The sequence below is a fragment of the Taudactylus pleione genome, unplaced genomic scaffold (genome assembly GCF_031769625.1).
Source record: "Taudactylus pleione unplaced genomic scaffold, aTauple2 ptg000041l, whole genome shotgun sequence".
NCBI classification, from domain to species: Eukaryota; Metazoa; Chordata; class Amphibia; order Anura; family Myobatrachidae; genus Taudactylus; species Taudactylus pleione.
This window is the reverse complement of record NW_028284443.1, coordinates 14,340,177-14,365,866: the sequence shown is the minus strand read 5'-3', so window position 1 is coordinate 14,365,866 and position 25,690 is coordinate 14,340,177. Positions and strand designations below refer to the sequence as shown.

Below are 25,690 nucleotides of genomic sequence, written 5' to 3'. Positions count from 1 at the left end.
TATACATGAATAGTAACTGTCCCCTACTCTCTCGGGATGCAGTTTGGAAGCCAACGGTCTAAATCCCGACCACCGGCTTCCAGACGTTCTAATCCCGGCATGGTACTAATGACAGGCGTCTAAAACTAGACGCTTGTCATTAACCAGACGCTGGAAGACCGACGCCAGGCAACCCAATCGAAGAGATGCTGGGCACGGACAGCCGCGGTGTTTGGGAGGGTTAGGTTTAGGGCTCCCGGGGGGGACTTAGGGTTAGGCACCCCACCGGGAGGTTAGGGTTAGGCTAGGGGAAGGGGGGGTTAGGGTTAGGCACTTGGGGGGGGAAGGTTAGGGTTAGGCACCCCTAAGGGAGGGTTAGGGGAGGGGAAAATTAGGTTAGCGATATTTACCTTAGGGATGATCAGGATTTTCACCCTTGCCGGGCTGCCGCTGTCGGGATTTGAACCACCGGACATGCGTCCGGTGGTAATACCTACTACACACACTCTCTCACATAGATAATGAAAAGGGCACATTTAAGGAAACGCAGTCCCTGCCGGTCATCAGTTATGCGTTTTTTCTTTTTATGTTGTATTTATAGGATGCGTGGGCTACTGTCGTCATAGCCATTGGCTCGATACATTGTCAGCTCTCAGGCCTACAGCTACAGTAACGTTGATGACTCAGAGAACATGTTGATATTGTGCAGCAGTTTCTCCTGCCACCTCATGCTATCATGGGCACTCTGTGCATTGTGCAGAGAATGAACTAGAGCCAATGATTGGCATCTGCACAACAATACCACCACTACTGTAACTAAATTATTGTCACAAATTATTACAGAGGCAAGGTGGAGATGAATGGCTATTAAGCAGCAATGATTTTCAACAGGAAATTTAGCCACAGGACTAGCACCAAATTGCTCTTAAAACCCAGACATCACTACAGCGACACAATGCTCCATGGCTATGCACATCTGTCAACTAAGAAAGGAAACTTTGGGGACGGGTGTAGTTTTCCACATATATAAAACCTTTTTTGTTTATGGAACAGTTAAATGTCCTCATTAATGACACTGATAATTGTCTTGGTTGTCTGTCAATTAAGAAACATACATTTCTAAGCAAATGTTTATCATTACCTTTCAAGGGATCGTACATACCCTTTTCCCCATTGGCTCCTCATTCCTACATTAAATCCAGGCCCAGACTAAGAATACTCATATGTTGTCATGCCTACAGCCAGTCCATCATGGAGAACTCTTTTGGCTTTCTTAAATTCAAATTTAGATGACTTGACTGGTCTGGGGGAGTTCTAACGTTTGCACTGGATGTCATATGCAATATTATTAACTGGTCTATTAGGTGGTATATACCTGTATATGTGCTCACTCCAACCAGCTGGTCCTCAGTGTATGGTATATTTGATCCAGACAAACCACTACAAATATTTACACATTCACAGGGCTGACCGCAGATATCTTTAGTGGGTTCCTAGGAAACAGCTTGTTCCATGAGTGGCATGAACTGCAGGAGTGCTTAGTTCAGCTAATGGTATCCACTAAAAAAGGTGCTCTGTCCAGATAATTCAATGAGAAGAATTTACCCTGCAGGTAAGGACTCTGCTATAACTATTATAAGCAGCATAGTCTCTACAGCTTTAAACAAATTTACAGAAGCTAGATAATAAAGCTGGTTATTTTGCTGTAGTCTTTACACTCATCAACTCATGGTACAGAAATGACATGCAACTTTAAGGTGTGTTTTGTGATTGATCGATTGAAGATACTCCTACACACTTTATTTCATAGAGAGCATCAGCGTAAGACTAAACAGTGTCTTTTACATTCACAATGAAAAATATCACTGTCAAAATATACGGCATACTGTATAAAAAAGGTTTTGGTATTTCAGTGGGCAGCATGGTGATCCTGGCCTGTTTTCCAGTTCATAGTATGGCTACAAGATGATGTGTGCTGTGTTCCATAGATTGGCTTGTACTGAACAATGCCAATTACAGCTTTTATCATTTGATGCATCATCCACAATATACATATTAAATGCAATTCAATACATAAAATGTTTTCTTCCTTAACAGCAATTACAGTGAAAATGTGCTCTTTGAGTTATAGAAAATTCCTTCTTCTTTAACTCTCTCTAAGATTGGTCCATAGATATTTTTAGTCAAAGGAATTACCAAACCTTTGCTGTTAATTTCACCTGAAAAAAATAAATAAATAAAATTAGGAGAAAGACTTATACCTTTTGATGACCAGATAAGTTTTTAAGGGGTACTTGAACAATGGACGTTGGTGTATAGTCTGGCTGGATGCTAGAATTTGTTCCATAGGTGTGAAGCAGCACATTAGAAGCTGGAAGTGGGAACGTAATATGATAATCAGTGGGGAGTTCAGGCATTAGCAGAGTAGGGGAAGATTAGGTTGAAGGGTTGGTAGATGAGATGGAGGATTTTGATTTGTTGCTAAAACGGTATGGAGAGCCAGTATAAGGCCGGCTACACACTTGTATGACCAGCAATGGTGCTGATAAAGGTGGCAATTAAACTTTGTCCCACTCCAAAGGAGATTGCCGGTACTCACTTAAAAGGTTTACTGTTCAACGGAAAGATCACTTTTCCATCCTCCATTAATATTAACAGCCTCACATGCGATATCATGTGATTGGCCGGGAGCGCACAGTCGGGCACAATATACCCTATTTGTAGCTCCGATTTAACCCAAATCGGGCCAATATTGTGCAAGTGTGCACCCACCATAAGGATTTACAAAGAGGCAAGAGAGTAAGACCAGATGGAAAGAAGTTGCATTGGTCAAGGCAGGAGATAGAGCGAGACTGTAGAAGACTTTTGGAAGTGTTAAAGGTGAGGAAGGGTCGAATCCTGGTGATATTTAAAAGGTGGAAGCGACACGCTTGGGAGAGGGACTGGATGTGGGAACTGAAGGTGAGGCGTCGAGGATGAAACCCAAGCAGCAGACGTGAAAAAGAGGAGTGTAGGGTTGTTCACATAGAGGGAGAGTCTATAGTGAGGTTAGATGATTAGCTCTGTTTTAGACAAGTGGAACTTAAAAAAATTGTTGGGACATCCCTGAGGATATAGAGAGACAGCTGGAGACAAGATGTAGTTAGTATGCCGGCGGACGGGATGATGGCCTAACCCAGGACTAAAGATAGGTGTAGAAATCCCGACGCTGGAATCTCGACAGCCACCTTCCCAAATGAAGGTACACTGGGGCGTCTTAGCTGTTAGCGGCGGGGGAGGGAGGGATTAGGTGGTTTTGGCTTTGGGGGGAGGGTTAGGGTACAAGAAAGGAGGGTTAGGAGTAGAAGGGGGGACGGTTAGTATACTTAACCGACCCCTGTTGGGGTCCCGAGCATCGAGATGCCGCTGTCGCATTTTGACAGCAGGCATCCCGACTGCCGGTATTTCAAGTCTATTAGTTCACCAAAGGGATAAATGTGTACAGAGGGAAGAGGAAATGGCCAAATATGACGCCTTGAGGGAACCCTACAGGCAAAGGAAGTGAAGTGTAGGAGGAGCCACAGGTAAAAACAGAGAAGGACCATTTGTACAGGAAGGTAGTTAATTAAGAGAGAATGGTGTAACAAAGTCCAATGAAGGCTATTCAGCAGGTGGGAGTGGTGCACAATGTTGAAAGCAGCAAATAGATGAATGAGTATGAGCAAAGAGAACGGACTCTCTAACTTGGTAGAGAGAAGATCTTGGTGATTTTAATAAGGGCAGTTTCCGTGAAGTGATAGAAGCCAGACTGGAGAGTGTCAAGGAATGAGTGAGAGGAAACTTGTAAGACAGTAGTAGATAAGCCACTTTACTAATTTAAAAATCAGCTGAAACTATAGGAGCGTACACACTAGACGATATGCTGACGATGCGATATTGTGAGTGATTTCCTTTGAACTCTCCCCGGCAGCTCCCAGGCTCTCCAGGACACAATATGCTGCTAAAAAGTGTCCAATCTGACTAAAGATCTATCTGCACAAAATAGTGTATGAGATTGGCAAATCTTGCCTGCAGTAGGCAAGATCTGAAGATGCGATGTACGACCCACGGGTACGAACATCGGCATTGTGAGTGGACACTCATGATTTGGACCCATTTTACACGATTTGTTGTTCCAATGCTTCGAAATCGGGCAAATAGTGTAAAATATCGTCTAGTGTGTATGCACCTTATGGGTTCAGCAAGACAATAATTAAAAGTGCAGTAGTTCATTGTTTTATGCCACACATTCAAAGGGTTTAGTGTTGCTCAGCAAGTACAAAAAGCTACATGAATAATATAGTACATAAGCACTCAATCGTCTACACAAACAGACTGTCACCATTTTCTGTAAGCCATCAATAGCTTAGCATAAATGGTGCCCTCAAAACCTTAGGCTGCCTGGTCAATTATCGAATGGCAAATAAATGGCAGAACAAAAATGACAAGGAAGAAAGAATGGGAAAGGTTATTAGAAATCATTGCTCAACTTATTTTAATACCTATTCTTGCTGGTTTATACAGATGTGTCCTCAAACATCTAGCTTCAATACACAACGCAGTGTGACTTGGTGGCTAACTCATGCCAGGCAAGTCCCGTGCTACTCTGCTAGCGTCAGACATCTTTTTTTTGCCAAAAGTGCGTCTTAGACGCAATGAGATGTGACTAGGACGCCCCAGCAAACTGTGCTGTTTAATTTGATACGCGACACTTTTATATCTGTGTGTGACAGACTGTATATGAAGCACAATGGAACTTGGAATAAAAAAGCTGCGACCACTACATTGTAACACTTCATATAAAGATTCAGCGACTCAGTCACACAGATATAGAAGTGTCGCATATCACATTAATCAGCACAGTCTGCTGGTGCATCCTAATCTCATCATTGCGACTGGCGTGCCGTAAGGGGCTTTTTAGCACAATTGCGGGAAAGATGTGTAAGGACACATCTGTATATGTAAGTAAAAACATATTTAGATATAAATGCCTGCATACGTTATGTGCAAACTAGCATTGATTCTGATTTAGGGAGGAATTTACATTTCAGAATATAGCAGATATCTGGCCATGACTATAGGAGTATCATAGAATGGTTAACAGCTTACTGTTAGTTAAACCTAGTTAGAAGATTACATTTGGATGAAGCCAACTACCTACCATCCAAAACCATTTTTGCAGCAATAGCTGTTGGATAGCCCACAGTTTTTGACATAGCAGAGTAGCCATTCACGTCACCATACACAACCAAGCTTATGTTTTTGCATTCCAGATGTCCAGAAGGATGTCTAATGCCAACATCATTTCTCATAACGATCATGTCTCGCTCTCCAGGAACTGTAAAACAGCATAGACCATGGGTTACTTAAGCATTTAAGATCTGCTGCTATAGAAACATCAGGAAGTTACAGTATGACAGAAGCTCATGTCAAAATTCAATCATAATTTTTGTTTTTATGTATTGCTACTCTGGAGTGCTAAACACAGGGTGCTGCCTACCATTCTTACCCCACCATTTTGCAGTACTCACATTCTTCTCAAGTGTAGGAATACTTATTGAAAAAACTCCTAATTTGTACATGTTATTGCAGCTAACGGAGAAACTATCCAACCTTATCAGCTGTAAGCTATACAACGTAATGTATATAGAAATAAAAAAGTACGGTCAGATTTGGGACAACCATGGCTTGAGCCACCTGCCAATGTTAGTATTGAATCTAGTACTTCTCTTTTTTTTCATTGTACTATATCCTGTGCCCTGTAAAATGGTAGATTTATTATAGTCTGCATCTTAAGTATGTCATCTGAAGTATGGAGTTAGAACCGGAGTTTGAAGTGGATTTGGACTTTGATAAATTGTTCCATTTTGGTTTAGAAAGTAGTTCAAACACTGCAGCTGCTCAGGAATGCTACCACTCCACCTTCAAATCACCCTAACTCCCCTTAGACTGGGTTTGGGGACAGTCTCATGCTGCATCCCAATCGCACTCAGACTTCTGGATGCGACAGACTCTCACACTCGAACGAGGGAAATGCTTGGTGCAGTCATATTACCTGTTACAGTTTACACCATTATTTTTAATTTCTGATAAATTTTAACATGGTTTTTACCTTATAATGCTGTCGCTATTCTTTTAAGATGCCTTTTTATACCTTTGTATTTAGCCTCTCATTCATGATTTTCATTTTCTCTCCACCTGGATCTTATACTTCTGCTACTTGCACACCCTGCCAGATGTAACATACACAGTGCGCCCCAGATGGCTTCCTGGATGGTTATTTCTTAGCAGGATGAACAAACACCAGGATCTATTCAGTCAGGGTGTATTATATTACAAATATTTCAGTCACCCATATACATCATGCCCAAACTGCATCACTGTTTGCAGTATTTCCTATTCCCTGTTTTGTACCATGTGCTTCCACCCCACTGTATGATATGCCTCCATGCTATACCTCCAATGAAGTGCATCCTCTATAGGCAGTATGTACTTCACATGGATCTATTCATACTGGGTATATCATACTGCCGCACACATATATATTTTCCCATTGGGTCCTTGGGTCCTTGTATGGCTTACCTCCCACATTGTAACCTTCGTAGTGCGCCCAACATGGCTGCCTCACCTGGTACACTCGTGGATGGGATGAAAAAGACATGGACCTGATGATTATAGTGAGACCCTACTCCTAGCATTAGGACGCTGCAACCACTCACTTTGTGTCATCTCTTCTCGGCATAACCTATTCCACCCAGGGTAATCCTACGTAGTGCGCCCAAGATGGCTGCCTCATCTGGTACCTTTGTTGGTGAAATATATAACCCGTGGGAGTTATTACTCAAAATGTCTGCACCAACCTTGCAATATGATTATTGTACTCTTTAGTTTCTGGTTGTTTTTAATTATCTCTGTGTGGTTTTCTATTTTCTGCAAAACCTAATCCTTGAACAATGTACCATGTTTTCTGATGTCTGTAAAGCGACTTTGAGTCCTGTGGGAGAAAAGCGCTATATAAATAAAATTATTATTATTATTATTATGATTCCTACCGAAGGAAAGCATCATTTCCAGATGTTTAGCAAGGGCACCAACAATAGACTCTGCTACAGGCACCGGTTCTTCACTTAAGAGGCCAAACCTGTTCAGACAAAAGAGTGCTGTATAATTGACCATTCTAGAGCAATGGCAAACAGTTGTACATATTCTATTGCAGCAAGATGTGCACTTATGACTCATACATTTAACTAAATCCGAATATATTATCTTTCTATATACATATATATTATTTTATTTGGTACATCATACATTGCCAGTAATCGCACAACTATACACTGTACAGTATCATGTGATGATCTACTGTACACCCACCGCACACTACTATATATATATATATTAGTATATATTTTCAGGAGCAATATGGTGATGATGGAGGTATAAGTCGTATAGGAGTTCATAATTAGAAGAGGTATAAAGAACAGAGCCTTGAGGAACCCCTACAGACTGAGAAAGGGAAGTAGAGAGTGTGTTTGTTTTAAAGACACTGAAGGAGAGTTCAGAAAGTAGTAAGTAAATGAGGAGAGAACAGTGCACCAAATGCCAAGGAAGAGAAGGGTGTCAAGGAGCAGAGGATGGTTGATTGTATTGAAAGCAGGGTCAAGAAGAGCTTGAGATAAAGTGGAGCAGATCTTATATAAGCCGTTCACTAGCTTGGAAGCAAAGGGGATAGCTGGAATGAAAGTAAGGGTCAAGAAAGGATTTCATGGAGATAGAAGAGATGAGAGAGCATGTTTAAAGACTTAAGGAAGGTGCCAGTGGAGAGTGAGAGGTTGAAGTGGTGAGCGAAGTGCCAGAAATTCCTGGTGTGAGGGAGGATGGGCATGGAGAACAGGTTGAGGAAAGAAGAGGTAGAAAGGAGCTTGAAAACCTCACCCTCAGCAACAGGTGAGAGATGTGAAAGTGGGTAAATGAGGTGATGAATCTGGAGAGAGCGCCACGGGCAGTAAAGCAAGAACAGAGGGAATGGAGCATGATATTCTCCATTGGTGCACCATGATACGAGAGTACTTTTGCAGGTGACTTGTTAGTTTTGGGGTGTGGAACGTCAGAGACTGTGTGGTGGTTGAAGCCGTCTTGTCTAGGGCTGTGATGAGTGTTGTGCTGTAGAAAGAGACAGCAGCATCATAAAAGGAAAGCGAAGTGGCTAATGAAAGAATCACGTCAAGGCCATTTAGGCATCACTGCATGTATTTGAGTTGAGGTGGGGCTGCAGGAGGCAAGGTCATGTAAAAGGAAAGGAGGTGGTCATCAGAGAGCAGGAACACAGAGTTTGCGAAGCTGGAGATGGGAGGTCATGAGGTCTAGGGAGTGTCCATTGCAATGGGTGGGAGATGTCCACTAGAAGAGACCACAGGAAGAGGTACAGCACCTGAAAGTAATTTAAAGGTAGCTGGGTCAGTAGGGTCATTTTTGTGGCTGTTGATCTATCCTAGAACAAGAATGGGTAGGTCAGTAGAAAGGAAGAAAAAAGCCTGAGGGCGAAGTTATCCAGGAATTGGTGGACTGGGCATGCAGGACGATAGATGGCTGCAACATGGGGTAGAGTGGTGTGTACTTCAAAGGATGAGGAGTAGAGGGCAGCTCGGGGGAGAAGACTGTCCTGAAGATGCATCCAAGGGACGGTATGAAGCTTTCTCCATCCCCTTTTCGGCAACTGGGCAAGGGAGCATGGTTGAAGGAGAAACCTCCATGTGCGTTAATTGCAGGGGAAGCAGTGTCAGAGGGAGGAAGATATAGTGGGAGAGGAATAAAATCATGAATATTTGCAAGTTTGTTTAAGACAGCATTAGCATTCCAGAATGCTATGCCAGCTATGAAAGTGAAAAAAAAAAGCTAATTAGGTTGGAAGGGTTGGAGCCACATGGTTGGTGAGTTCAAATAGTATGGTGGAAGGAAAAACATGAACAGATGGTGAGGAATGTGGGGAGTCCAGGGTTGGGAAAAGGTCACCAGCAGCCAGGAGGAGCTGAATTAAAGGATAGTTACAGTCAATGTAGGCTAGACAGTGATACAGGGAGCAGAGCATTTGAAGCTACAAGAAAGGGAAGTAATGAGGGAAAGGGTAGAGATATTAGAGAGGAGAATGAGGTAAATATGAAAAAAAAGGTTGAACAATGTGTATGGAGGGGTTGGGAAGAGAAAAGGCGGCATTTGATGGTGGAGGGAATAGAGTAAGGAAATAGGATAAGTGTTGCTGAATCAGCCAATACAGGGCAGAGGAGAGGCGATTATAAACACAGAGAATGCCAAGCATGAGAGATAGAGGAAGTAATTGGTAACACAGCATGAATGAGAACATGTAAAGGTTCATTGTAAACCACAGTAAAATATGAGCACAAATGAGAGGGAGTGAGAGATAAGTAGTAAGTGTGGTTTGAAGGTGAGCTCACAAATGTAGCAAAAAAGTACAAATTCCTTGTGATAAAGCAGTTGTAAGAAGCATGGTTTGCACACAGTTTAGTAAGAAGTGTCCATGCCATGCACAAAGATAATGCAGAGTTTGGGTTCAATTACCAAATATATTAAAGCAACAACAGCACAATTGTTGACCAAATCCTGTTATCTAGCCCTATGAGCATTGTCCTGTGCTTCTCTTTATGATTTTGTCTAATGAGCAAATATTATCTTTGGATTATGAGACAATACTTACCACTGGACAGTATCCATATTGCAGTCATCCTTTCCTATCCTGTTGTATACCACTTCTTTGATGTGGTCAAAACTAGTTGAGGCTGGAACCTTCAGCAGATGACACAAGAGCTCTCTCTATATATAAGTGGGTAAGCACATGTTAAATCGGTACAATGGAAGTTAGCTACCGTTATACACAATGTAAACGCTTGAAGAACAGGTACTTGCACCTGTCAATTATCTTCTCCTACAAATTGTTTTCCTTAAAGAAAATATTGGCAAAAACCATTATATATTTTTTGCAGTACTATTGGCAACTAGACTAATATATCAGCTTTTATGGTTCCTAAATAGCCTACATATCTTTAAGGGGTGACTGTGGATGACCTCTCTTGTCCTGTCTGGATCTTGTACAATTAAGCAGTTTAACGGAATTCGATGTGGGGTCAATCCAACAGCTAACTGATCGCGCTGCTGCCTGAGTCAATTAGCTGCGGAAACCCCACTCACTAATTACCAGAGGCAGGATTTTTCCTGGCGGTCTCAGGAGCTGCCAGGAAAAATCTGCATTATCTGCATTTTAACGCATGGGGAAACCCATTGATTCCGGCTAATTGAATTCCCCCCTACGTGTGTAGCCAAAATGGACTTTGATCCTTTTGCAGGGTCCAGGCAGCAGGATTTTACCCCTTATGTGGGTAGCATAACACAATATACTGACTTGAATATGTGTCAGCAGTCATGTGTTTTGAAAAAAAAGAAACAACTTTTACTTCTAAAATGTGATGTCAACCGATACCGTAAAAGTCTACAACTGTTTTGTTTTCTTGTTATTAAAGTTCCCGACACCCAGTTCACCAAATTGCACTTGACACAGACATGACCAATTTTTCCATCTCGCTACAAATACTTAGTGCTATACGCTGGTGCTGATTTATCAAAGTGCAAGACCTATTGTTGCGGAACAATAGTAGTATAGCTTTTAATGCTTTTTTCCATACAGCAATCCTAGCAACATAAATGCTATCAGCTTCCTATAAGATAAATTGTGGCAATGCCAGAAAAAAAAATATTTTTTTCATGAAAGAAGAATTCATTATTATAAGAGGCAGCACGATGATTAACAGAGCATAATGTATGTGAAGAGCTTTTGAAAACATTTTGAAAGCAAATTCCTTCCCTTCTAACACGTGATACAACTGTTCTTATATACCAAACAGATGAATATGGACTTAAGAAAAGAATATAAATACACATCAGTAAAAGCCAGTCTGTATGTATTCATGGATAATAAAAGTGTACTGTGACATGACCGTAAAGGACAGCTTGCTTACCCATGTAATTACAGGAGCATCTACTGCAAGGAGGGGACAGGGATCTGCATTTATTAAGCCTAACTTCACAAATCCACTCATTGCTTTGGCAAATCCCTGTGAAAATGAAAAAAAAAAAAAAGTATTCACAACATTCAGGTTTTTATAGTTTTAAACTTAAATTTAGGGATATATAGCTTATTAAGTCTAAAATGAGGCAGACAAGTTTGAGACGGTATGTTTAATGGTGGTATAATTGGTTCTGTGCACCTCCCACCAATGAAAACCACCATGAAAAAGATAGGCACTACCCGCAGTTTTATCTGCATAACCCAATAGTTACATGTTCTCGTAAAATTTCTGTTAAAATTGTATCCACTAACACTGATAAGACCAGATGACTCTTTCACATAAGAATTTTTCACATTATATTACATTGCAGAATCTATTTAGTCTGTGTCTTGTGGAGAATGTTGACGGCTATTGTGTATTAGTATAGAGATCAATGACTTCTATTGTGTATGCTGTATGATTGATAAACCCTTACTGTTGAAGTGCATTTAACAGCTAGAATATACCTTGTATCTCAGAGTGCCTCTCATTAAGGTATGGGCTGATTGGATTCCATAGGGTTCAGCATATTTTGTACTATCCCTGTTTGGGAAGCCTTCTAAATTTAGTCCAGGGAAGCAGTCCATGATTGTAACAGACTCAAGCAAGGAACCACCAGCTGCAATATTAACAATCTAAGAGGAAAGGGGACAAATGACAAAGAAGATTAAATGAATATCAAACACTGAACACCAGTCACAAATGCCTTCCAGCAGTTGGTTCATTTATTGTGTATTCACGAAGCACAAACTACCTAACAGGCACCTTATGCTTTTAGGTCAGCTGTTTTTAGAATCTACATTTGCTTGCGGTTTCAGTTGTTAGACCTCAGAATGAACTCTTAACACCCCTCTGAATTTATTAAATTAAGCTTTCTGAGGGGTCAATCCAATTAGGTGCGAGTTGGCTTGTGCGAGTCGTTTTTCACGGCAAACTCGCACTGCAAAGTGCAGGTGCAATCCAATTCCAAACTCACATTTTTTTCCCCCAGAGGAAACTTGCATTTTATTGTGCGCACCTCCATGAGGGGTGAGATGGTAGGGAAAATCTTTATCTTATGGTAAAGATGTCTGGACACAGTGCAGACCCTTTACACAGCCCCCTAATGACTAATAAGGAAATACATGTCACTTTTGGGTATTAAAAAAAAGTCCACAAATTACCCCCAAATAAACTTCTTCGTTAGTTTAGGCACCCCAAATTTCATTAAAGTATTTTTTTTAATGAAAAATATTTGCTTTTTAGTTTTTTTTTAATTATATTGAAAAAAAATTAAAAATGGCCTCAAATTACAAAATAACCTTTTTTTCTCTTCATTTAATTGGCTTGAGATTAAACAAAATATACGGTAGCTAGCTTTCTATAATTTTTTAAATTTGTTTAAAAAAAAAATGCACAAATCAGCCATTTTACCTCATTTATAACCCTCCAGTACTTTCCTTATGCCCACTAACAGCCTTCTATACGGTCCTAACAAAAGTGGTCTCCCCACTTTTTCATGCACTTCTCTAATTGGATTGCACGTTTCTCGGGAGCGAGCATTCATGCGAAGTGCGTGAGTTTCATGAAACAGACTCGCACTTCTAAACTCGCACCTATCTGGACTGACCCCTAAGAGTACGTGTGGATGAAGGAGCATATGTTGAATGGAGTATTGCTTGTCTTGAGAATATGTGATCGAGTGTTACAGAAGTAACGCTTGCTCAAGTCACGCCAAATAGTTCCTCTCACCGCTTCAGATCCCGGGTGACTCGGCCGCGCTCAAAATATGTGTCATAAAAGCACAAATAAAACTACTGGAAGCAACAAACTGTTTTGCGAATGTACGCAGACCAATAAGTGTATTTGCAAAGGGTGTAGGGTGTGTGGTGCACACGGGCCCCTGGATCTGCACTGCACCCATAGTATACTTACCTTGTGCTGGGAAGCGAGTCTCTCCTCCTTCGCGACGCCATCTACCCAGTAACCTCTTCAGGAAGATGGCCATGCTCAGTGAAAACAAAAACTCTGTGCCAGAGCCATTTCTCTGGGAAAATGATGCCTTGGAGGAGGAGGGACCAGCCTGCCGGCACAAGGTAAGATGCAGGGCTTCAGGATGCTGCCCAGAGGAGGGGGCCCCCTGCATATGGCCACCACAGGTATAAATATGCCCCTGTGCAGACCACTGTGATGTGTGACATTTGCCTATCTTTGTGTGACTGAGGGCCCGATTCAGAGATAAACGCAATACCGATATTTACGCAGAGTGATTGTTTGCCATTGCCGCATTGTGCTCGCTCGTGACAGGTAGTAAACGTTTGGAGAAAGTAAAGGGGTGTGGTTAGAAAATCGCAGGCATGTCAGACTATTTAAACGCCGTTTTCTGGGCATGCATAATTTAGCCACTGCATTCATGCTCATAGCAGGAGAACTCCCTGCGTGTCTGCGGCATCTTAGACTTACTCAGAAAGCTGATGGCTGCCTAATCTGAGTTCAATGTTCCCATATTTGTGCATGAATGGCGGATGTAAGATGCTTTCAGTGGGAGTCTCTAAACACTGGATGGTAAGAGTTATTTTTGCAGCTGCAATTTCTATAGCGTACATCTCTTAATCAGGCACGGAGTCTAAATCTGTGCTAAAAAGGTATGCGAATAGCTACAGCTTTCCTCATGTCAGGTTCCATTGTGCTTAACTTGTGAACTTTGTACGTGTGTGAAATCTATTCCTGTGTAGTTAAAGTCGCAGTCCAGCATCTCCAGTACAGGGGGTGTGGCTGCTAGATGTAGGAGGACAGATTTCTAGGTACAGTAATTTGATTCTACATTCTAGGAAGAACTTTAAAATGTATTATAGTCACCTGTCATAGTATGGAAAACATAAATTCAAGAGGTAAGAGGCAAATGAGACACTAAGGGGTATTATTTACAAAGTGGTGTTTTCAGCAGTTTTCCTATCTGCAGATTTAGTAAAGGCTAAACCAACAGGAAACCTTAAGAAACTATACTTTAGAACAGAAATGAACTTCGGGGTACCATCAAAGTTTTTTCTATAAAAAAAAATAAAAAATAGAAACTCTGGATTTACTAAGTGACATGTTTTGAACCTGCTGCAAAACGGTCATTGTACCCGCCCAAATGTAATGATCTGAGTGACAGGTGAGTTTGTAGAAACCACTTTTCATTTAAACAAGGCAAAATCATAAACAAACATTTTTTGGTCAGGGTCCCATTCCTGACATTGATGACCAGCCCTAGGCCTCTAAGCCAGGACTCCACTTTTGGGAGGCCCCACTTCTCTAAGGATTCCAGTCCTGGGCTGACCAGTCTAGGGCTGGTTGACATAGTGGCTCAGGGACTCCATGCTGAGTATCTCTCAACTATAGTGTCACCAGCACTGGATGGTTCAGCCTATTGGTGGTTAGTAAACAATAAGAGGGACCCCACAGCGCTTATTTCACCTATTTTTCACTGCCAGCCTAGGCATAGAGGCCTAGTGCTGATTATCAATTCGGGAGAGACACCACCCCATTCTATTTTTTAATTTTGCAGATTTTTAAAGGTTTTTTTTTGCACAATACTGATACATATAACTGTAAAAGTCTGTTTTGCAGTGGGGTAGGGGTTTATAGACAGATGGTAATCGATGGCGGGTTCGGTTAAGAATTCAAAACGACCTTGGGTAAATGGTGTATATTTAATTTAGAACCTGGTGTCACTCCACAGTGAATCTAGTTAGTTTCTAAACACCTTGCAAACAGATGCTTAGTATATTTAGTCCCAAGTCTAAAGGCTCATACACACTAGACAACGTGCTGTATGAACTATATTGAACTTTCTGTAGTGCAGGACAAACGATATTGGGTGTACACACTGAAAGATATATTTAAAGAGATCTTTGAGTGAAGTCATCCCGCCACGCCTCTGAACAGGCAATTATCGTCAGATTGGCCTGCATGTACGGATGACCAAAGACATAGTTAACGACCCGCGGGAGCGTGCATTGTTGGTCGTTCACTGCATACACACTGGACGATATGAACGATATATCGTTGAACGATATCATTATCGTCCATACAGTTCATAACCATTGTCTAGTGTGTATGCGGCTTTAAATCTAAGAGGGGGCACTAGTTCTTGGGCAATAAGATAAATGCAAGTTAAGTGATAACACTTTCCACAATTTTATGATGAGCTTCATGTCTGAAAATGATTTCTGCATAATATTGCAAAATAATTATTTCACTAACCTCTCCATTCTTCAAATATGTGGCGGGCTGCACTGTATTTAAGAGAACGCCCAGAGGACTCCAGCTGAACTTATATCTCAGTGGATTGTCAGAGTACTCAGGGGCTGGAAGGCCTCCACAAAAAGATATATAGGACTCCACCTTGAGAAAAGGAAAAATTCAGCTATTAAAAAAAAGGAAAAAAAATAAATCCTTCATAAAAAACCATTCAAAATATTTTGTGCTTACCAGCTTGTGAAGAATAAAAGGCATTTTCTACCACTTGGTGAATCTGACAGTATATTGGGTTAAGGACATACCTACCCCAGACCCCCCTATTGTTTGCTTTTCTTATTAGCAGGAAGGAGGTGTCCTCTCAGGATGCCCTACTATTCTATTATTACAGCTTACAAAACCACTGCAGATTACTTTTCACTTCCTGTCCAAGTTGTGACCAGTGTAAGAATGGGCAAAGATGTCATACCTATGGGGGGAATTCAATTAGCCCCAATAATTTTTTGGGCACATAAAACTGGAAATTTAATTAAAGCCCATTTTATCCACCTGTAAAATTACTGTTTTTTGGGGGAATACTCATAGGATCCGTGATGAAGTTCATGGACCCATGTGTTTTCACCGCTGGCTTCCCGATAAAAGGGTCATTATAGGGGATTTTTGGGAGGCCTGCTGAGCTCCTGAAGAAAACTCCACGATAAGAGCTGCCAGTAACCACACTTTGGGACTAATTGAATAGCCCCCCGGGGGATCAATTAGCCTTGGTACATTACTGCGGCTAATTGAATTGCCCCCCATATGTGTTTAATATAGGGGACCACCCTTTAACATAGTTTCACCACCATACCAAGTTTCTGCCAACCTTTGCAAATCATCCATGCAATAATCAGCACATTAATTTTTTTAATTTTATGCATACTTTATATTTAGTTATTTGCTAAATTCCAAGATTTGTATACTATGGTGCTCATCCAGAAATGGATGTTTATGTGCTCAGAACTAAGAGCACTGAGCAATCATTAACAAACCACTACAAAGATGGTGGATTAACCCTTGATTCCCCAGCACAGGAAATACTGCAGCACTATCAAGATGGTGGATTAACCCCTGATTCCCCAGCACAGGAAATACTGCAGCTATACCAAGATGGTGGATTAACCCCTGATTCCCCAGCACAGGAAATACTGCAGCACAGTCACCCAATGGGCTACAAGCAGCATTTGACTGACAGCCCCACTGAGCAATCATTAACAAACCCGATTAAACCAATGTGCAAGGAGTTCACCCTAATTAAGAATTCAACAATCAACACATCGGCTTCATTACATCCCCAGATGAAGGCTGAACAGCTGAAACGCGTTGGAAGACGACCCCCACACCCCTAACCCCCAACCAATACATCCAGCGAAACAAGCACGGACAGCGATTAGCCGCGGTCACATGAACACGACCTCCCGGCAGCCGCAGTCACGTGAACGAGACCCGGAAGTGAACAGTAGGAGGACGGGTGGCAGCAGCGCTCAGGCCTGAGGAAGAAGACTGGCAGCGGACCCACCTAACTTTCCAAAGGGAGCTACAACCTCCAGAGCCAGGCACCTCCCCAGACGGACAACTCCACGGAAAACCAGAAAAAGGTACACCGGAGGAGGTCCCATGGTAGGAGAAGACAGCCATTTGAGCCACAGAAACCCCGATCATCCCAAAGGTCCACAGCACCAGGACGAAGAAGTGCACCTACAACTCCAAGAGAGACGGGACGCCGCTCTCCAACGAGAACTTAAGGTACTATCTTTAAATTACTGCATGCAGGAAGAGACATTGACACCTCACAGGTATTGAAGCAAACTCCCCCTACCCACAATACTGATTATATGCTAATACACTAGGCTACGTGTCACAGCACAATCAGCATTTCAGTGACTGTTACATTGACCATTTGCTTACACTGTATAAGAATTAAGCTCATCGCATAGGACCCACTGGTGTTCTATAAATACTACATTTATGTTGTTGATGCAAATCGATATTACATTAAAGGCTTTCCAGCTAATAATAAGTCCCATATCAATGTCTGATAAACGCAGGTATAGAGACATCCAGCATCTCATACATTAGTTTCCTGTATAACGACAAAAAACAATCCACAGAGGGAAGAGCGCAGTCAGTAAACCTTATGGTTACTTTTTACCTATACTATACCCCCAGGTCAGGGCAACCTGTAGCTTACTGCAACACTACCCGAACCACCCACAAAGATCCAGTGCGCAGAGCCGATCCATTGTCCAAAGATAGAAAAAGGAGCATCTAATTTGTCATATGAATCACAGGAAGCGTTGAGCACAAAAACTGTAGCATTTGTGACAGGAGTCCAAGTGTATACTTACATCCCATGATTGCAAAGAGGTTTGGCTTGATAGTGTTAGTAGTAAATGCTAAACCACATTTATCTATTTGTTATATACAAGAGATTATCCAGTATCAAAACAAGATTGTAAGTGTATTAGCAATATAAAATGTAGTTAAATAAAAATACAAAAAGCACAATAAAAATTTAATTATATGCATAATTCCCTTTAAAACCTGACAAATATTTTTTCCTGCAGTAGCCAAAATGTAAATAAAGTAATGCAAATGGATACCTGTAATATATTATGGGGTCTATTTACTAAGCCGTGTTAGGAGACGTGAAAAGTGATAAGGTGCCAGCCAATCAGCTCCCAACTGTCATCTCACAGGCTGTGTTTGAAAAATTACAGTTGGGAGCTGATTGGCTGGCACCTTATCACTTTTCACTTCTCCTAACACTGCTTAGTAAATAGACCCCTATAGACGCTAATGATGTCAGTACTACTAGCTGAAGAGAGTCATTAAAGTATCTTGGTTTAAACATTGAAAAGATTCCACTGTCACATAATTGAAAACACTGATTTTTTTCCCTTGTGGTATTTTCTACAATGCTCCAAATGGCAGGCTTACATCTTCATATATACTCACCTTAGCTTCCACATCTTTAGCTTTATCAAAGCATTCCATGGCCAACATATGGTCTAGACCTGGATCCAAACCCATTTCACCAACAACTGTAATTCCAGCACTTTCTGCACTGCAACACATTGCAAATCATGTATGAGTCCTCATTTCCTACTGATTTTTGCTAATTTCACAACTGCAATTTAATAGTTCCAATTACACATTTACCCATACAGCACCATCATGTTACACATTCAGGCAATATATCAAAGTACTCGTACTGTAAAGATACATTATTCTGCTGCTGGGAACTAAGGAGTTACATACTCAGAATGTTTTACCATCTATCCTCCGTTAGGTTGTTATAATATGTCTGTGTATGAAATGCATAATCAGATTTCTTAGTTTATTTTAGAACTATATTAGAAAATCAAGCCAAGATTATATCTCATGGACTGCCCATTTCTAAAGTAAGCAAACTGGACTGTCTGTTCCAAAAGGTTTTTGGATTAAATGGTTAGATAACATAACTCCCTGGGAAATAAAGCAATAAAGTGTCCTTTTTAGAATATACATATAATATAAACAGTAATTAAATGTTTTATGAAAGGTCATATTAAACTTAGCAGGTGTTTCATTCATTTTGCAACAACTATTGCTGGCCCACCAAGCACCAAGTAGTCACTAATATAGTTGCTTTGCATGCCATTCTTACAGCCAGGCTCAGGTGAAACTCTAATGGAGGATACAAAATAATGTAGTCTGATTACACACCGTATTTATACCAACTTTCTCCCCAAATGTTTGCAATCTGGTAAATCAAAGCACCTAAAAGCAACTGTACTACCGCCTTCACGGACCAAAAATGTTTTAGGTATTATTTGTCAAACACTCCCAGCTTCAGCTTGGATTAGTATGAAGTGCAGAGCCTGCTGCTATAGTGTTCCAGTGGCCAAACATCACCAGAGCATTACATTTCTTACTTGCTGGATGATTGGACAACAAACTATTGGTGCTGATAACATCAGCCATGAATAGCAACAAGTGGCAATAAGCCCTCTATGCCTTGAGGCGTTAGATCCTTACACAGATGTTATTGTCTTAATTGACCTTAATGAAGACACGAACAACTGAAGTGGAATCAAAATTGAACAAATATTTATTAAATACACATCTCTTTGGTGGCGAATGAAAAGCATTGCTTTCCGAGCTCTAGCCCACGAATAAACTATAAATGAGGCTACCTGAAGGCCTCTGACGCAACCTGAGTTACGATAGGCTACACCCCCTTTCATTTGGCTTAGTACTACTGAGCCCCACCTCTAGGAAGAAGCCCAGGTCCCCCCTTAAGGGCAGAGACAACTTGCCCTGGGAAAGGTAGGCTCCCCGCAACTACCACTTGCGCCCTGTTGGGCCGCTGAGAAGCAATGCTTCCGCCTCACAATATAGCTGAAAGAAGATAAATAACAAAAACAATGCATCAACAATTGGGTAGGGACGGGTGGGAATTTGCAAGTCACAAAGAGGAAGTAAACCTTGCTTCCCCCTTTTTAAGTATATGAGCTAAGGCCCTCCCCACCAAACCTGTGATAGGCTGTTTTAACCAGATTAGACCTGTCAATCATAAGGCAGATTGACACGAAAAAACACCCAATGAGCTTCTCTAACCCCCATATACAGAGTCTAATGTAGCATCCGGCATATGCTGCCTTCAGCTACCTTGAGCATTGTGAGTCTAGGTAATATTGTTATTTGTGACATACAGACAAGGTAGACAAGGACAATTAGACAGATGATAAAATAAATCCACTTTTCTAAAGCTGCCCATCCACTAGACGATTTAAATGAACGATTGAACGATAACTATATCATTATCGTTCATAAATAGTTTGCAAAAATATCTAAAAACGACCAACGATGCGTGTGCCCGCTGGTCGTTTAGACATCGATCATTGTGCAAACATGCTGGTCAACCTGACTACCTGCATGTTTGCAGATGATTGATGAGCCTGTACTGAATGACTGCTCGTTCAGTGCAGGCTCATCATATACTGACAAACGACTGCACGATTACAATGTCGTAATCGTGCAGTCGTTTTCATATCTGCTAGTGGATGGGCAGCTTAAGACATTAGAAACAAATGAAGTGTCACTTGTTAATATAAATGTTATTCTGTTCCCTTAGCTGGCTCTTAGATCTATCTCGCAAATGCTGTATCATATTTGTGGTGATAAAGCTCACACTAGGAGTGGACACATTATATATACACACACTCAATGACCACTTTATTAGTTATACCAGCTCGTTAATGCAAATATCTAATCAGCCAATAAAGTGGCAGCAACACAATAAAAGCATGCAAACATGGTCAACAGGTTCAGACCAAACATCAGAATGGGGGAAGAAATAGTATCTAAGAGACATTGATCGTGGAATGATTGTTGGTGATAGAATGGGCATGAAGTCCCAGCGGGTGAAATATAAACAACGGAAGCCCGATCGTTAGAGATCCCGACAGGTGCACTAAGTATGTAACCCTACCCTTCCCCCCCCCACCTAACCCTCCCTTGGTGGTGCCTAACCCTAACCTCCTTCGGGAGTGCCTAACTCGAAACCCCCCTCCCCGCACCGTAAACCTAACTCTCCCGCGCAACTAGGAGCTAACAGTGGCCGGCATTCCTTCGTTCGGGAACCCATCTGTCGAGATTCCAGCGTCGGGATTTAGACGCCGGCATTTTGACAGATGGCTTCCCGGCCGTTTGTCTTTTAACTACATCCCATTGGTGATACAGTGGGTGGTTAGATTAGCTCAGAAACTGTTAATCTCCTGGTGATTTGCATTGTCTCTAGACTTTACAGATTGTGTGTAAAACAAAAAACATCCAGTAAGTGGCAGTTCTGTGGGTGATAATGGCCAGACTGTTCAAGAAAACAGGAATGTGAAACTGACTTTACAACACTGGTATGCAGAAGTGCATCTCTGAACCACAAAGTGGATGTGCTACAGTAACCTATATGGTGTTTTACTCATATCAGCTAGGAACAGGAATTGGGTCTGCAAGACTGGAAAATCTCTATTTTGGCATGAAGAATTCAGGCTAATCTGGGTGCAAACGGGGTCTCCTACACAGTCCTAGATAGGCGTACCTAATAAAGTGGCCACATTTTTATATAATTTTAGATATATATTTTAAAAACAATTGTATACCTTTGTTGTAGTTCTTTCATGGAAGGGGTTACATAACTGGCGGTCACCAGGTTCACTTTGTTCTTGATGCATTTCTTCGCCACTAAAGGATGTGCGGAGTAAGGCAGTAAACTGAATGACAGGAAAGCAACAGATGACAAGACTTAACAACAACAAGAGCACCTCATTTCGCCTACTAATAAATACAGCACTATGAGTGGTATTCAATATGAAACGTAAACTTCGCCGTCTATGCGTGTCGAAGTTTTCGCCGCACATCGGAGCTTTTGCCAGCGAAAAAGTATCGCGCGCGCCCCCGCTTATACCCGTATTCAATATGAAATCATCGAAAACGGCACCCGGCAAAAGTGAAATCAGCGAAAACTTCTCTGATTTTTGGGGAAATCATCCTAACACCCCCCCAAAAAGATGGTCTGACATGGGGGATCACTCTGGATACCCCCGATTAGCCCTGCTGAAGGTTTTTGGGGTCATTAAACGGGCTCGATAGCTGCTATTTTGGGGATTTGGGAAGGTGGTGAAGAATAGTATTTAGAAGTTTTTTTTGTAGAAAATAAGTAGTCCCAGCAAATTTTGGGTACTTGAAAAATCCACCTGCCGCAAACACCTGCAATGAAAAAAGCACCTGGGGCATACTTGGGGATCCCCCTAGATTGTAGTTCGCTAGTTTTTAACTTTGTACCCCCCAATTTTTTTTTTTCACCCCCAAAATGAAAGTGCTTTTTTTTTACATTTTTTTTTTACACAGTTTACCTTTGGGGGACTGTCTGAAGGTTGCAGGGTGGTTTCCGAAATGTTGCACCCCAAAACCCCAATTCTGCACTTTTTTTCGCCACACATTCCTTGGTGATACTTTTTCGCAGGGTCGAATGCAATATACTTTTCGCACCAGTGAAAAGTTAAAAGTAAAAGCGGCGAAAATGACGTCATCCAAGCGAAAACATCGCAGAAACTGAGTTTTAGCTCCATATTGAATACCCCTATATATCTGGTAGGGGCTATTTTCATTATCTACTTTAGAGAGAGCGAACTCAGAATCTTTACAAAGTAAAGTGTATTCGTATCCTTAGATACCAACATTTCAGGGCAAATATGCGTAACCACTGATCTGACGGCACCAGAGCAGCATTACTACTTTCATTCAGAGTGCCGGTCTATACAATTCTTCAATATTGAAAAGAAGAGTGCACTCACCAGGGTCGTTTTCAAATAAGTTGTATTACTCTCAAATTCACAACAGCATGATAAGTCGACGTTTTGGCCACCTCCTGGCCTTTCTCAAGACAGAGCAACCACCACAATGAAGAATAAGACCATGGTGAGAGCACTTTTCTTTTCACTATTGTACTTATTTATGTGTTTTCCTGGCAATAATTTAGTGCGAGTGCTGATTATCTATGAAATATACAATAGGAATCAGAAAAACTGGAAGGCCAACACAACTTTTAATATGCAAAAAAATAAATTAAATGGCAGCAGCCCACCCTACGGCCATTTCAACCAAAATGCTATTGGTTTTCCTTAGGGGCTATAAGCATAGTGTTTCACTGCCGTTCATCTACCCAGCAAAGGCACAAAATCAAGACAAACAGCCAAAGCTGTCAAAGCCCGGCCGAGCCCCCTGTGGGCTCATTGGTTGCCAGGTGTCAGGTGTGTGGGCGGGGCTTAAAGCCAAACAAACAGCCCATACCGAGAAAACAAAAAAAGCAATACACTCGTGCTGGAGCCGCTGTGACACATAGCACAGATATTTTTTCTTGTTTATTTTGTAGAGCGTCCTGTAACAGTATGCAGAATACTATGAAACAGAAGGGGTAGCATTTTGTAATTGCGTTAGCTGTGTTAACCCACATATGAATGACCTACTACGTCCTACTGAGATGCCATTCTTTTCTGCCTTATCTTTCTGCCCCAACATTATATTTATACGGTGTATTGTAACTGGGTGCAGTACAGCTGTTCAACAGAAATTTCCTGTGGTTCTAATTGCAACCTTCGTCTCCCTACTACTGCTCACATATAGCATAGATGTGGCTCGTAAACCCCATATTATTGTGTATTAATATAACAGAAGGAAATGTATATGAAATAAGGTAAAATAAAGAACCCCATAACAAACAAAACCAAAAAAGGAGTATACAAACAGGAATAACTTTTTCTATCTGATTTTGAAAGTAATTAGTTATCCTCTAAAATGATATATGATAGATGCTATAGCAAAGACTAAACTGCTGTAGGAGAACTGTAAGCATGGAATATTTTCTGTGAAAGCTCATGCCATACCACCAGGAAAAAATAGATTACTAATTATCAGAGGAATGTAAGAGATCCCACTTGTAACTGAAAATGTATAATTGATAAAAAACAAACAAAAAGGAAACACCACATTTTGAAATGCCTATAATAACCTAACAACGAGGTCATGTTTCTTCACTAAAGCAGAGAGTTTATCTTCACTCTTCAAGACATCCATCACCAGTGGGGTTGTGTGGTTGTATTTCTTAGCTAAGTGATCCACTTGATCTTTGATCATGGAGACTGGAGAAAAAAAAATAAAAAAATGTTTACTTACAGTTAAAGCAATATAACAGTCCAGTTATACATTTCGCATCAATGGCAAAATAAATTTTTCTTTGGCTTTTATTTTTTATACAGTACATTATTGCACGGTCTTCATGTAATTTAATGATCTGACCAGTGATCTACAACCACATAAGCGGCACCAAAAACTTTATCAAATCAAAAGAGATAGACAATGGATGTTCCAAAATAAAGCAGGGATGGTGTAAGGTGTTTGTTAGAACTTTCTACACTGATGTGGATAACAATTCTACTTACAATTCAATGAATGAGCCACGGCATGTACTTTGTTTTTCATGTACTGTATGCTGAGAAGTTTTCTTTTTTTCTTTTTAAGAACAGGAGTGGTAATGAGAATGGTCATCTACCCACCTCTCCTCAATGTACACAGTAAAACTCTAAAGATGCAATGTGTCAATATCTGGGAACATCTAAGAATTAAGAAATATCTGAAGCTCTAATGGAATTTAATAAAATCATGGCTCTTAGTAAAATTTACTATGTAAGAACGAATTACCTGCAAGTCTTCTAAAGACACTGCAAATAGCCTAAAACAAACATGAAAATGGATCTTGATGTGGTTTGTTCTGATCACATCAACCTTTGGCTTGATTGCCCATTAAAGCAAATTCTCCTTCATAACTGCCCCAATAAGCAGTGAGTATATGGTCTGTGACATTGCTTCCCTGCCTCTACTTCACGCACTATTCTCCCAGACTTTTACAGTGTTCTGTATATTACCTGCAGTTATCTCAACATTAGGATCTCTTGTAAGGTAGCTTATGACAGGTCCAGATACGTAACCAGATCCAAGCACCAAAATCCGCTTCTTTGTCCCCATTGCAATTGACTGGGCATACTCTCTGCCATTGAAACAAAACTTGTAACTTTGTGTTTTATACATACATTTTTTAGACTATTAAAAAGAACAGGCAAGACTAAACTTGGGGATATAATTAGTGTTACAAGTGAAAGCTAAAGCAAATTCAACACAACAAAATGCACCTGTAGTGTTCATATGGCTATGCAGGACATTGCTGAAATGTGTGTACAGCAATGGGAGGACATTTGTCAGTATGAGAACCTTCATATTAAGTCAGAGTGAATATTTTCTTATACACAAGTTGCTGCCACATCTAGGGGTCTATTCAGCAAGCAAAATTTTACTTAAATCATGCAGAAACTAACTACAGTATTTCAAATTATTTAATATGCCAGCTATGCTGCAACAAGTTAACGGGGAAGATAAAGCAATTGTCTTTCCATTAAAGACATACTCCTACAACAACGCATTGTAGAGACCAAGTCATCGCTTTCTACAACAGTTACCGTTTTCTGCTATTCAGGTAGCAAGAAAACATTAAAAATATCCTTAGAGGCTTACCTTATAGAACGTCATTTGAGAATGGGAAATCCTTATTTTGGTAATTATATGGCCAGTGTTCCCAGCAGTGTAATTACAAGGCTTTGCAAAAATGCATACCAAAGAGCGGCATATTTAAACACAAAACACTATTATATATATATATATATATATATCCCTTCCCAGCGCGCGTGCGTGCGTGTGTGTGTAATATATATATATACATATTTTCACAC

General features: G+C 40.9%; 1 protein-coding gene across 1 annotated transcript in view; it reads right to left on the bottom strand.

The window, feature by feature from the left end:
* Positions 1-1,737: 1,737 nt before the first annotated feature.
* The window catches only part of AASS (aminoadipate-semialdehyde synthase), a 97,763-nt gene continuing 73,810 nt past the window's right edge, over positions 1,738-25,690 (bottom strand). Inside the window, exons 14-24 of the mRNA XM_088457659.1 lie at positions 24,833-24,954; positions 23,920-24,049; positions 21,512-21,622; positions 18,327-18,435; positions 15,339-15,479; positions 11,579-11,746; positions 11,022-11,117; positions 9,707-9,822; positions 7,050-7,138; positions 5,159-5,335; positions 1,738-2,198 (exon numbers count right to left, since the gene is read on the bottom strand). Of these exons, the coding sequence (XP_088313785.1) occupies positions 2,080-2,198; positions 5,159-5,335; positions 7,050-7,138; positions 9,707-9,822; positions 11,022-11,117; positions 11,579-11,746; positions 15,339-15,479; positions 18,327-18,435; positions 21,512-21,622; positions 23,920-24,049; positions 24,833-24,954 (1,378 nt within the window). The 3' untranslated portion in view covers positions 1,738-2,079. The remainder of the gene's footprint in view (positions 2,199-5,158; positions 5,336-7,049; positions 7,139-9,706; positions 9,823-11,021; positions 11,118-11,578; positions 11,747-15,338; positions 15,480-18,326; positions 18,436-21,511; positions 21,623-23,919; positions 24,050-24,832; positions 24,955-25,690) is intronic.